We start from the raw sequence: 14,356 nt of genomic DNA, 5'->3' as shown, positions 1-14,356 counted from the left end.
AGACAACAACAGACTGAGGAAGGGCCCAGATGCGGTCTGTAGTAAACATCCCATAATCCACTGCAGACCTGATGATGTCATTAATGGCGATATTTCCCTGGTGTATTCATGCGTTCACAGATAACTCCGTCAGGTGACCAACAACAAACAGGATGTTAGCAGCGGCCAGGACCTGGACCGTGTTCAGGTGTGTGTTACCTGAGTCGCTGTGTGATGTAACTTCCTGGTTGATGGTGTCACTCAGAGTCCGGTCCCCTCCCCCGGCGCCTCCCCTCCCCAGAGTGAGTGACAACTGCCGCTTGATCTTCCTCATCCTCTCCATGAGGGGGGGCCGAGGGGGCAGAGGGGGGCGTGACACTGAGGGGGGTGGGGCAGCCAGCCTGGAGACCACACCTGGACAGGTAGAGACAGGAAGTGAAGGCAGGAAACCCAAAACACTCACAAAGTATTACAAACACATTTTCAAAGACATAAATGAATGGTGGATTGTAAATAAAGTTATTTCAAACCAACAGGTAGAATTGAACTGTAAAATCACACAGCAGCTGGAAACAAGCCTGGACTCCTGAACACAAGTGTGAGCACACAAAGTCCAACCTGCAGATGTTTGAACATCTGTGGATGACAGCAAGGTGTCAGTAGGTAGGTGTCACAATTGACTGAACACCCATCTGACTGATGTCACCAGTCTTTTCTGATGTCACCTGTGCTGACGTTTGATACTCTGGTTAGTATGTTAGATAACTAACAGGTATATCAACGTAATACTACTGACAGCTAACAGGCTAACACCTGACTGACAGGTTATCCACCTGAAGCTAACAGGCTAACACCTGACTGACAGGTTATCCACCTGAAGCTAACAGGCTAACACCTGACTGACAGGTTATCCACCTGAAGCTAACAGGCTAACACCTGACTGACAGGTCATCCACCTGAAGCTAACAGGCTAACACCTGACTGACAGGTCATCCACCTGAAGCTAACAGGCTAACACCCGACTGACAGGTCATCCACCTGAAGCTAACAGGCTAACACCCGACTGACAGGTCATCCACCTGAAGCTAACAGGCTAACACCCGACTGACAGGTCATCCACCTGAAGCTAACAGGCTAACACCCGACTGACAGGTCATCCACCTGAAGCTAACAGGCTAACACCCGACTGACAGGTCATCCACCTGAAGCTAACAGGCTAACACCTGACTGACAGGTCATCCACCTGAAGCTAACAGGCTAACACCTGACTGACAGGTCATCCACCTGAAGCTAACAGGCTAACACCTGACTGACAGGTTATCCACCTGAAGCTAACAAGCTAACACCTGACTGACAGGTTATCCACCTGAAGCTAACAGGCTAACACCTGACTGACAGGTTATCCACCTGAAGCTAACAGGCTAACACCTGACTGACAGGTTGTCTACCTGACAGCCTCAATAACTAATTACTAGCTATGTGTTTCTGTGTTTATCTCTCAGCTAATAGATGGTACCGTCTACGCTCAGGGTTTTCTCTCTGTGTGTTGGTCTGTATCAGTGTGGTGAGGAGGGGATCCGTCTACTTGCTGCAGTGAATGTCCTCAGTGTTATAAATAGCAGCAGAGGCGGAGCGGGTTTATCTCAGGAGCTACTCCGGTAACAGCTCCGGTAACAGCTCCGCCACAGCGGAATCAAACGGTGTCCCGGTTCCCCACGATGCTCGGCGGTGTGCATAACTCACCGGGAGGGTCTGTCCCGTTCTGTCCCGTGTTATCTGAGGGTCGGTTCAGTCCGACAGAGTCTCGGGTCTTCCTGGCTCCCAGTAATCTGCAGCCATGTTGCTGCTCGGCTCCGCTCCTCCGGTGCGTCCTGACGGCGAGACTCACCGCACCGTGGCTGACGTCACAGCGCGGTACCGTGGCCCCGCCCCTTTCATTTGGAAACAAGCACGTGGCTTTTTAACATTCCTGAAAGAACACTAAAACTTCGCGAGGGGTTGTCCTCAACCCCCTCCACTAACCCACCGACACCATCATCGTGACTGAGACGCATCTCGGCCAACCTCACCTGGTCCACACACACCTCCCGGGGAGGGGGGGGAGGGCGCCTCCCCCATCACCTGCTGGAGGACAGGAGGGACCTCCAGCACAACAATCAAAACACACTGAACGACAGCCTCTGTCTACAGGCTGTTAAAGCAATGCCCCCCCCAGCAGAGTCCGAGGTGGGAGAGCAATGCCCCCCCCCATCCACCCAAACAACTGCCAGTTACTTCTACTGTTCTTTTACTGCCAATAGTATTTGAACTTACTTTTGCATCTGATGTGAAGAGCTGCTTAACTGCCAATAAAGACCTACTCTACTGTACTCTACTCTACTCTACTCTACTCTACTGTACTCTACTCTACTGTACTCTACTCCACTCTACTGTACTCTACTGTACTCTACTCTACTCTACTGTACTCTACTGTACTCTACTCTACTCTACTCTACTCCACTCTACTCTACTCTACTCTACTCTACTCTACTCTACTCTACTCTACTGTACTCTACTCCACTCTACTGTACTCCACTCTACTGTACTCTACTCTACTGTACTCTACTCTACTCTACTCTACTGTACTCTACTGTACTCTACTGTACTCTACTCTACTCCACTCTACTGTACTCTACTCTACTGTACTCTACTCTACTCTACTCTACTCTACTGTACTCTACTGTACTCTACTGTACTCTACTCTACTCTACTCTACTCCACTCTACTCTACTCTACTCTACTCTACTCTACTGTACTCTACTCCACTCTACTGTACTCTACTCTACTGTACTCTACTCTACTGTACTCCACTCTACTCTACTCCACTCTACTCTACTCTATTATACAGTCCCTGACAAAAGCCTTGTCACTTGGGTACAAGTTGATCTTAAGTGCCCCTCAAATATATTTCTAATTAATTTTTTTTTTACAAGAAATGGCTAATTTCAATCCCAACAGCTTTTGAAATAATGTTTTGGTGTCAAACGAAACTGCTGAAAAGCATTCTAACGTTCACAGCTTGGTAAAGCCCACTGAGTCAGTTTTTGCAAAGACAAAAGTCTTGTCGCCTTGTCATATGATGCACTCAATCCTAGATTACAGCCTCACCTGTGATCAATAATTGATCAATCAATTAGTGGGTGTGTATAAAAAGAACCCCAGCACACCAGACCTTCACATCAACTGCAACTTGTCCTCTGACAACATGCCTAAGATTCACCCTGAGACCAAAGTGCTGATTATCAAGAGGCTGAAGACCAGATCCACTGCTGAGGTGGCAGACACCTTCAATGTGTCTCAGCGTCAAGTACAAAGAATAAGAAAAAGATTTGAAGAGACTGGAGATGTTTTTGACAAGCCCAGGTCCAGCAGACCCCGCAAGACAACTGCTCGGGAGGATCGTTTGTTGGCTTGAAAATCCAAGGCCAAGGCCCCTTTTTCCACTGCAGCAGAGCTCCACCAGGCCTGGTCACCTCAAGTCCCCGTGTCAACCAGAACAGTTTGTAGAATTCTGTCTCGAAATGGCCTCCATGGTCGAACCAGTGCCCGGAAACCAGCACTAAACAAAAGGCAATTAAAAAAACGTGTGGCATTTGCCAAGGCCCACAGCCTGCTAAAAGGATGGACGCTGGAAAAGTGGCAGAAGGTGGATTTCTCAGATGAATCTTCGGTTGAATTACATCACAGCCGCCGCAAATATTGCAGGAGACCTACTGGAGCCCGCATGGATCCGAGATTCACCCAGAAAACAGTTAAGTTTGGTGGCGGAAAAATCATGGTCTGGGGTTACATCCAGTATGGGGGTGTGCGAGAGATTTGCAGGGTGGAAGGCAATATCAATAGCTTAAAATATCAAGAAGGATTAGCTACCTCTTACATTCCCAACCATAAAAGGGGTCAAATTTAAGAAAGAAAGAAGATCAAAGTGCTCCAGGACTGGCCAACCCAGTCACCAGACATGAACATCATTGAGCATGTCTGGGGTAGAATGAAAAAGGAAGCATGGAAGACGAAACCAAAGAATCTTGATGAACTGTGGGAGGCACGTAAGACTGCTTTCATTGTCGAACCGCATGGATGCAGTCCTTCAAACTCATGGAAGTCATACAAGATATTAAATATGGATCTCACAGCACCACTACTTAATTCACTGATGTTATGCAACATATTTTTGTATTTGAAGTAAATTATTTGTTCAATTTTCACATTACTCTCTGTAGGCGACAAAACTTTTGTCTTGTCAAAATCTGACCTTTCTGTGTTCATTAAATGATCAATCTTTCTTCAGTGAAGCAAATTTATTTTAGTATATTAAACATAATTTGGGAGGGTTTTAGCTTTCATATGAGCCATTTCTAAAACCAATGGATTAATTAAAAGTCAGGTTATAAACTGTTGTTTCTACAAAATGGATAAGTGACAAGACTTTTGTCAGGGACTGTACTCTATTCTACTCTACTCTATTCTACTCTTATACTCTATTCTATTATACTCTATTCTACTCTATTCTATTATACTCTTATACTCTATTCTACTCTATTCTATTATACTCTATTATACTCTACTCTATTATACTCTTATACTCTATTCTATTATACTCTATTCTATTATACTCTTATACTCTATTCTATTATACTCTATTCTACTCTACTCTATCACACTCTATTATACTCTTATACTCTACTCTATTATACTCTATTCTACTCTATTCTATTATACTCTATTCTACTCTATTCTATTATACTCTTATACTCTATTCTACTCTATTCTATTATACTCTATTATACTCTACTCTATTATACTCTTATACTCTATTCTATTATACTCTATTCTATTATACTCTTATACTCTATTCTATTATACTCTATTCTACTCTACTCTATCACACTCTATTATACTCTATAAGTTAGGAACGTGAAGCTAGCGACGCCAGCAAACATAATTAAGTGCATCCTGGGGGTTAGAGCAGGAGACACTGAATCACAGTTAAAACTGCTGGCAAAGGCTAATCGTAGTTTTGATAAGATCGTAATTCACGTCGGCGTTAATGACACTCGATTACGCCAATCGGAGGTCACTAAAGTTAAAGTGGAGTCGGTGTGTAACTTTGCTAAAACAATGTTGGACTCCGTAGTTTTCTCTGCCCCCCCCCAACCTGACCAGTGATGACATGTACAGCCGCATGTCATCATTTAACCTGTGGAGGTGGAGCCCAGCTAACAACGAGGGCTTCATAGAGAACTGGCAGTCCTCCTGGGGAAGACCTGGTCTCATGAGAAGAGACGGCATCCATCCCACTTTGGACGGAGCTGCTCTCTGATCTAGAAATATGGAGAAGTTTATTAGTCCTAAAACTTGACAGTCCAGAGCTGAGACCAGGAGGCAGAGCTGCAGTCTTACACACTTCTCTGCTCCTCCATTAGAACAGTCACCCACCAACACCCTATAGAGACTGTGTCGTCCCCTCAGATCATTCAGATCTATAAAGTCTAACAGGAGAGGAGTTAATACCTCCACTGGCACTATGAAACAGGACAGGAGAGTTAAAGTGGACTTTTAAACATCAGATCTCTGCCATCCAAAGCTGAAACCTGGCTCTGGGAAAGATACCAAGTTAGTAACAGACATTAAAGAGACATGAAGCATCAGGATGGAGAGGAAGAGGAGGAGAGAGGGGAGCCCAGTGCATCATGGGAGTCCCCCGGCAGTCTGAGCCTACAGCAGCATAACTAGGAGCTGGTCCAAGACCTGATCCAGTCCTGAACTATAGGCTTCATCACTAAGGAAGGTTTTTAGTCCACTCTGAAATGTAGAGAGGGTGTCTGCCCCCCTGAACCCAGACTGGAAGGAGGTTCCACAGGAGAGGAGCCTGATAGCTGAAAGCTCTGGCTCCATCACTACTTTAGAGGACTTTAGGAACCACCAGTAGACCTGCAGTCTGGGAGCACAGTGCTCTAGTGGGGTAGTACGGTACTATGAGCTCTTTAAGATATGCACTCCACGAGTACAGTCTGGTGTCGCATGTTTTTTCTCCTCCCCTCTCTCTCTCCTCCTGTTTTCCTCCCCACTCCCCCCCCCCACTGTAAAAATGGACTGCTGGCATTTTACACCTTGCCCAGGGACAACAGTTGAAAAATAGCTTCCTTACGCTAATACTGGCACATTTACAGAAATGTTCATTAATGTGTACCGTCCCTGTTAAATAAATAAATAATAAATATAAATAAAATAATAAATTTTAAACTCTATTCTAGATTTGACTGGAAGCCAGTGAAGAGAAGCCAGTACAGGAGAAAGATGGTCTCTTCTCTTAGTTCTGGTCAGAACAGGAGCAGCAGCGTTCTGGACCAGCTGGAGAGTCTTTAAGGATTTATTGGGGCAGCCTGATAATAAGGAACAGAAATAATCCAACCTAGAAGTGACTAATGTGTGGACTAGTGTTTCTGCATCATCTACAGACAGGATGGACCTGGTTTTAACAACATTAGTAGATAGAAAAAGGCAGTTCTAGAAATCTGTTTAATGTGGGAGTTAAAGGACAAATCCTGATCAATAAGACTCCCAGATTCCTCCCAGTGGAGCTGGAGACTTGGAGTTTAGTCAACTGATCAGGCTTTATTGATCAGTATAATTGGGTATCATCTGCAGTGGAACAGTGGGAATTAATGGAGTTTTTCCTGATAATATTACCCAGAGGAAGCATGTATAAGGTAAATAGTATCAGTCCAACCACTGAACCTTGTGGAACTCCATGTCTAACCTCAGTGTGGACAGAGGACTCATTGTTAACGTGAACAAACTGAGATCGATCTGATCAATAGGACTTAAAGCAGCTTAATGTGGTTCCTTTATACCAGTGAACTGTTCCAACAGGACAAATACGGAGAGAAGTTCTCTCTCTGTCTACTCTATTACATTTTACTCTATTATATTCTACTCTACTCTATTATATTCTTCTGCTCTACTCGGCGCACATAGAAAAAGGACCAAGGCCACATTCATACACAATTACAAACACCAATCAATGCCAATCGGTGAAGACGATCGCTTGTCACGCTCGTTAGATCCCAGCTCAGGTGTCTCTATAGACAACCGCTGGTCCATCACCTGAACTGATCAGACCGATCACATCATCTCTCCTCTACAAAAGCCAAACCCCCCCAACCAGACATCCTGTTCTCACTCTGACGCCTTCATACTTGGTCAACAGATGAGAAAAAAAAAAAAAAACGGGACTTCAGTCACATGACCGTAGGTTTATTTACAACGTCTCATTGAGAGCTATAGAGAGGAGGTGACATCATGACAGGATGAGCACCTGTACAGGTAAATGATGAGCATGTCAGACACTGGGAGACCGCACATCAGTGCGTGATGGCGACCAAAGGTCAGAGGTCAAAGGTGAGACCACTTAACGGGAGACTGACCTTTATTAAAAAAAAAAAACACCGTGTTAACTGAAGAACACAAGACAAGCTCGTTAAGTCAGCCACAGAAGACTAAACGAGCTTGATAATTGACAGAACACAGATGCACCCCCCACTCCCCCGTGCTGGCCTGTGATTGGTTGGTGAGCGGGGCTGTCTCAGTGCCGGATCAGTCCACTCTGATTCCTGTTTCCATCAAATCAGCTGTCGCTCTGCTGTCACTCTGATGTGTTGGAGTTGAAAATCTTGGCCAGCAGTGAGACATTTGATTGGCTCTTCTGCTGTATGAGGCGGGTCTTATCCAGGTGCTTCTGGGTAATGGAGTCTTTCCTCTTCTTCTTCATCTGGATCTCCTCCTCCGTCTGACGCTGAGTGAAGTCCCACGTCCTCTCCTCCACCTGACAACAACAGCATTTAAGAACAAATGTGAGTGCGACTCTAGAGGTGGACTCAGGTGAGCGAGTGCCTCGTCTGTAGTTCACCTGCTGCCCGTCTCTCTGCCTCTTCCTCCTCAGGTGAGCACTCTTCTCCACGTTGTTCAGGTAGAAGTTTGTTTCTCTCTTTGCCTGAGACACTTCAGTCCTGAGTCTCTGCTGCAGGACCGTCTGCTCATAGGCCAGCCGCTCGCTCAGGTGAGTCCACTGGAATCTGTGCAGGTACTACACAGACAGACAGGTAGAGACAAGACAGGTGAGTCCACTAGAACCTGTGCAGGTACCTCAGTTCAAACCCTGCCTTCTGTCTCACCTCCACACAGCTGATCAATCACAGACCTCCTAATTTCTACACTACACCTCCCTCTACTGTACATACCGTTGTTGTTAAAGAGTTCTATATAGTTTAGACTGTCCTGTATTCTCTTCCTACTGTTGTAGTTTATTTCTACTTTACTTCCTCACTGTACAGAGTCAAGCTTCACCCAGTCAAATTCCTTGTTTGCCTGTTCAAACTTGGCCAATAAAGTTGATTTGATTTGATTTGATTTGAACTGAACACCAAAACAAGTTTAGCTGTCTGTCAGCATCATGTGTTGCTGTGATGTCAGCGGTTACTGGGCGGACCGTACCTTCATGGACCAGAGGTCGGAGGAGAACCGCTGGCGTTTCCTGGTTCCCATCGGTGTGTTATGGAGAGACGCTGCCACTCTCTTCGCCACTCGTTTATCTCTAAACTCCACCCATCCTTCAGTAAAGTCACACCTCCGCAGCCCAGACTTCCTCTTCCTCCTCCTTACCGGGCCGTCTGAGGACAGAAGGAGGGGATCGTGGGTACTGTAGTATTTAGAAACAAAGTCTAAGTAATTCAGAACATGAACGTGGTCCTGAGTTTCTGTTTTCAGTCACGTTCTTCAGTCGGCTTTGTTTCATTAAGTCGAGTACTAGTACATACATTACTACATATATCACTACAGTGTACTTTAGTAGTATTTGTGTACAAATACTACTAAAGTACACTGTAGTAGTATCTGTGTGTACTTTCTATGTACTGGTACACACCTTCTGGCTGGAGGAAGATGCGTCCAATCTCTCCGAACGGCGACAGCAGGTTCCTCAGGTGTTTTGGTCGGAACCTCGGAGGGATGTGTCCCAGGTAGAGGATCCCTGGGACACACTTCCTGTCTGGACAGGAAGTCCCTCTGTGTTTGGTCTTCTTCATCCCAGCAGTATCTTTACCACCACCATCATCATCATCATCATCATTACCATCACCTACATGTATGTCTTTGTTCTTCTGCTCATCATCACCATCTGAGTCTTGATCATCATCTTCATCAGTACCACTTTCTCTCACTCCCTCCTCCTCACCGTCCTCCTCCTCCTCCTCTGTCTGAGCTGTAGTCTTCCTCTCCTCCTCGTCTTCCTCTGTCTGAGCTGTAGTCTTCCTCTCCTCCTCGTCTTCCTCTTGTCTCTCCATGTCTCTGATCACTACAAACACAAACAGGAGAAACTCACCACCACAGATTCACTCAGAGCGTCCACAGACCACCCGGAGACAGTGTTGCTACATACTCCCTCCTGATTGGTCACGGCGTCCTACGGCCCAGCTTCTGCTGCTGGAGGCCAAACAATCATATTAATGAGCTCATTAATATTCAGTGGTGTTTTCTACCAATTACTTTTTACAATTTCATCTGAAATTGTTGGTTCCCTCAGTATGGAGACGTACAGTGAGCTGCTCGGTACACCCTCCTCTTCCCTTCTCTCCTCTTATCTCCTCTTCCCTCCTCTCCTCTCCTCTCCTCTTCCCTCCTCTCCTCTCCTCTTCCCTTCCCTCCTCTTCCCTCCTCTCCTCTCCTCTTCCCTCCTCTTCCCTTCTCTCCTCTTATCTCCTCTTCCCTCCTCTCCTCTCCTCTTCCCTCCTCTTCGCTTCTCTCCTCTCCTCTCCTCTTCCCTCCTCTTCCCTTCTCTCCTCTTATCTCCTCTTCCCTCCTCTCCTCTTCCCTCCTCTCCTCTCCTCTCCTCTTCCCTCCTCTCCTCTCCTCTTCCCTCCTCTTCCCTTCCCTCCTCTCCCACTCTCTGACTTGTGTTTTGTTATCTCTTCTTATTGAGTCACGTGCCATCATTTTATTAGAACATTAGAAATAAGATGTTCACTGATCACTTCAGAGTCGACATGAACGTCCATGATTGCTGATCAGTATCGATTGATAACTTGTTCATAGAGGTGACGTCAGAACCTATCGATTATCACATGATCTGATGATTCCTACTCAACAAACGGGACTGAACTCATCGTGTTCAGTCTGGCCACTGATTAGTTTAGGATTTCCTTCTTTCACATTAAAACGTTTCTGTGGAAACTCGTTTCAATTTCAATCTGAATTAAATCCGGATTAAAACTCACCTTCACTGTAAAACTTTCACCGACATTAGGTTCAAACTCCGGAGCTGCTGCTGCTGCTGCTGCTGCTGCTGCTGCTGCTTCTTCTTCTCCTCACGTGCGGAAACTCTGTCGCGTCTTAATGACGACACAGAAAAAAAAATCTTGTGAAATACAACATCCGGTTTGGCCTTCAAATTAATGTTGCCGTTAATAGAAAAGCCCGAAAGAAACTCGCCAGAGTCGCTGTTCTTTTCTGTGGTGACAGTCAGTGAATGAACGGTTTATAAGAACTCCATTAATTACTGGAGAACATAGTCCGGACTCACAGAACAAGAGAAAAGTGTCAATAATAATAATATGACAGCAGACATCATTGAGAACCTTGAACAGTGAATATAGGACATTTAAAGGTTTGAGTGACCCAGTTTATGTTAAATTACAAGCTGATTCCAGTACTTTGATTTCAATTTGATAATTTCTTGGAAATAAGATAAGAGTTAAGACAGAGGAAGCATAAAAATAGAAACAATGATATACATGGGGGGAAAGAAAAAGAAAAGACGGGAGATAAATATCCAGTCATTTATATAGCTACTCGTTTGTTCATGAACACACTCAGCAAAAGCTCTGTCTTGTATTGTTTTCAACACAGTGAGGGATAAATGACAGAAACAAAATATGACACATCCAAATGATTACAGCATTGTAGACACTGTGGAGCTCTTAGAGTTGTCACGGTTGTCTGAAGCTGAAAACAAGTAGAAATCTCAGGAAACTAAACTTGCTATCAAAGTTTTGGATTGGCTCACATCTCTTGGACTCTTACTTAGAAAAGCCACACCGGAACTGTGCTCGTTTTTTTACGCTGCTCTGAGGTGAAATGCATTCTGGGATACCTGCGATGCCGGCAGGATGTTTTGAAGTGGGAGCTAAGCTAACGTTAGCAGTTAGCGGTGAAGATGCAGAGATCCGTGTCCAGCTTGTCTCTGAGTCCCGGATTGAAAGTCAAACTGGTCACCGCTGGATTCCAGTTCACCGCAGACCTGCAGCCTCTCAGACCGCTGCAGCTCAGCAAAGGTACCGCCAGAACTCCCACCAAACTCCAGGCAAAATAACCACATTTTAACGCATACGTCCAACGACGCTCTTACCAAATTCCGGTCCAAATAGCTCAATTTTAACGTTCCTATCCGCTGTTTTCAATGTCTTGTAACCAAACTCCAGTTATAATGTCACGATTTTACTCTCTTTGCTTACATAACCTAACAAAGATCGTGTAAAGAGACAGGTGATGAATTGCACTATTCTTCTTACTCACTCTGTCAGTTGAGTAGACGGATAATTTACTCCATTCAAAACAGTCCAGTTTTAATGTGCAGGTTTAAGGGTGAACATCAACAGTGGATGTGATGTTTGGTGTTGCAGAGGCCGGTCTGTCCCAGCAGGAGGCGCTGGAAGTGCTGCAGGCTGTGAGGAGACAGGGGGGAGGAGATGATGGGGGAGGAGGAGCAGCGTCGGCCTCTCTGACGGCTCTGGAGCTCCTGCAGAAGGAGGAGGAGCTGAGGAGCATCGTGACCTTCTCCTCTCAGCTGGACGCCGCTCTGGGAGGAGGACTTCCTGTCGGGAAAACCACCGAAGTCTGTGGAGCTCCGGGAGTCGGAAAAACACAGCTGTGGTCAGTCACACACAGATGCACACCGTGGTAGTCACCCGCCAATCACTCACACTCACACCTACGGGCCATTTACAGTCACCAGGTAACCTGCACATCTGTGGACTGTGGGAGAAGCCGGACTACCACAGAGACCACACAGGTTCATTCCCTCCTCCCCCCCCCCCCCCCCCCCCGGCTGCCCTGACATGTAACATATTAAAACCTAAAAAAGAGTACATAGTGCAGGTAAATGTAGCTACAGATCATCATAAACATGCAGAGGGACCCCAGTCCACACTCACCTGTCGGTCCACACTCACCTGTCGGTCCACACTCACCTGTCGGTCCACACTCACCTGCACCTGTAGAGTAGAGTAGATCTGAGGTGCAGTTGATGGTTGACTCCTCCCAGCCTGTGTTTCTGCCGTTGGTCAATAAAGTTATTGATTACCTGTATTGATGACATCAGCCTGCAGCTGGCCGTGGACGTTCAGGTCCCTCAATGCTTTGGGGGGGTCGGAGGTCAGGTGGTCTACATCGACACAGAGGGCAGCTTCTTGCTTCCGAGAGTCATCGACATCGCCACCGCTGCCATCCGACACTGCTCCTTATTAGTTGAAGACGAAGAGCAACGAGTCACCATGACAACCTTCACCTTGGAAACCATCCTAGCCAACATGTTTCTGGTAATGATGACATGGTCGTCATGGTAACAGACCACTTCACGGTGTCATATGACCAGAGGGCAGACAGGTGTTTTGTCATCAGCAAGCTGTAATGATTCTGATTGCCCGTCTGTCTCACCTCTCTCAGGTGCGTTGCCATGACTACGTGGAATTGCTGGCAGAGCTCCACCTGCTGCCTGACTTCCTGTCTGAGCACCCGAGGGTCCGCCTCCTGGTGATAGACAGCGTGGCATTCCCGTTCCGGCAGCATTTTGACAATCTATCGCAGAGAACACGCCTCCTCAATGGCCTTGCCCAGCAGCTCATCGCCATGGCAACTGGCCACGACATCGCTGTGGTGATGACCAACCAGATGACCACTCGGCTGCAGGGCAGCCAATCACAGCTGGTCCCCGCCCTCGGAGAGAGCTGGGGCCACGCCCCCACCATCAGACTCTTCCTACACTGGGCGGGGGCACGGCGGCTGGCAACCATATTTAAATCTCCAGGTTGCATGGACTCCACCGTCCAATACCAGATCACATCTGAGGGATTCAGAGACACTGACCAATTAGAGCAGCCGCAGAGCAAACGGCCCCGAACTCAAACCGACCAATCAGTTGCCAGCCAGAGGGATGTTGGCTGCTGACTGGCCAGAGATGTCAGCCAATCAGAGGCTGTGCTGAGTTTGTTGGTTTTAAATAAAATTTTCTGAACTTTAACTAAAACTTTAAACTTTTATCATCAGTGAAGTTTGAGTCATCAGAGTGAGACGTCTACATCGTTATCTCATGTTCCTGCAACAGCTTCACACCAACCACAGCTACACACCAACCACAGCTACACACCACAGCTACACACCAGCCACAGCTACACACCACAGCTACACACCAGCCACAGCTACACATCAGCCACAGCTACACACCAACCACAGCTACACACCACAGCTACACACCAACCACAGCTACACACCACAGCTACACACCAACCACAGCTACACACCACAGCTACACATCAACCACAGCTACACATCAGCCACAGCTACACATCAGCCACAGCTACACATCAACCACAGCTACACACCAACCACAGCTACACATCAGCCACAGCTACACATCAACCACAGCTACACACCACAGCTACACATCAGCCACAGCTACACATCAACCACAGCTACACATCAGCCACAGCTACACACCACAGCTACACACCAACCACAGCTACACATCAGCCACAGCTACACACCAACCACAGCTACACATCACAGCTACACACCACAGCTACACATCAACCACAGCTACACACCAACCACAGCTACACATCAGCCACAGCTACACACCAACCACAGCTACACATCAACCACAGCTACACACCACAGCTACACATCAACCACAGCTACACACCACAGCTACACATCAACCACAGCTACACACCAACCACAGCTACACACCACAGCTACACATCAACCACAGCTACACACCACAGCTACACACCACAGCTACACATCAACCACAGCTACACACCACAGCTACACACCACAGCTACACATCAACCACAGCTACACATCAACCACAGCTACACATCAGCCACAGCTACACATCAACCACAGCTACACACCACAGCTACACACCACAGCTACACACCAACCACAGCTACACATCAACCACAGCTACACACCAACCACAGCTACACATCAGCCACAGCTACACATCAGCCACAGCTACACACCACAGCTACACACCAACCACAGCTACACATCAACCACAGCT

General features: G+C 46.7%; 3 protein-coding genes across 3 annotated transcripts in view; 1 reads left to right on the top strand and 2 right to left on the bottom strand.

The window, feature by feature from the left end:
* cdk16 (cyclin dependent kinase 16) overlaps positions 1–1,853 on the bottom strand; it is a 17,852-nt gene extending 15,999 nt beyond the window's left edge. The window contains exons 1-2 of the mRNA XM_070838920.1: positions 1,723–1,853; positions 199–393 (exon numbers count right to left, since the gene is read on the bottom strand). Coding sequence (XP_070695021.1) covers positions 199–322 — 124 coding nt within the window. The 5' untranslated portion in view covers positions 323–393; positions 1,723–1,853. The remainder of the gene's footprint in view (positions 1–198; positions 394–1,722) is intronic.
* Positions 1,854–7,429: 5,576 nt separating this feature from the next.
* abt1 (activator of basal transcription 1) lies at positions 7,430–11,761 on the bottom strand. Its single transcript, XM_070840361.1, has 6 exons — positions 11,587–11,761; positions 10,290–10,403; positions 8,942–9,370; positions 8,512–8,687; positions 7,928–8,104; positions 7,430–7,843 (listed from the first exon to the last, which is right to left on the bottom strand). The coding sequence occupies exons 3-6, from the start codon at positions 9,357–9,359 to the stop codon at positions 7,664–7,666; spliced, it is 951 nt and encodes a 316-aa protein (XP_070696462.1). The 5' UTR covers positions 9,360–9,370; positions 10,290–10,403; positions 11,587–11,761; the 3' UTR covers positions 7,430–7,663.
* On the top strand, positions 11,170–13,315 carry rad51c (RAD51 paralog C). Its single transcript, XM_070840360.1, has 4 exons — positions 11,170–11,345; positions 11,694–11,943; positions 12,392–12,608; positions 12,736–13,315. Exons 1-4 carry the CDS (start codon positions 11,228–11,230, stop codon positions 13,234–13,236), a joined length of 1,086 nt encoding a protein of 361 aa, XP_070696461.1. The 5' UTR covers positions 11,170–11,227; the 3' UTR covers positions 13,237–13,315.
* The last annotated feature ends 1,041 nt before the right edge of the window (positions 13,316–14,356 follow it).

This window comes from Pempheris klunzingeri, chromosome 11 (genome assembly GCF_042242105.1).
Source record: "Pempheris klunzingeri isolate RE-2024b chromosome 11, fPemKlu1.hap1, whole genome shotgun sequence".
In the NCBI taxonomy this organism is placed as follows: Eukaryota; Metazoa; Chordata; class Actinopteri; order Acropomatiformes; family Pempheridae; genus Pempheris; species Pempheris klunzingeri.
This window is presented reverse-complemented; position numbering and strand designations above follow the sequence as displayed.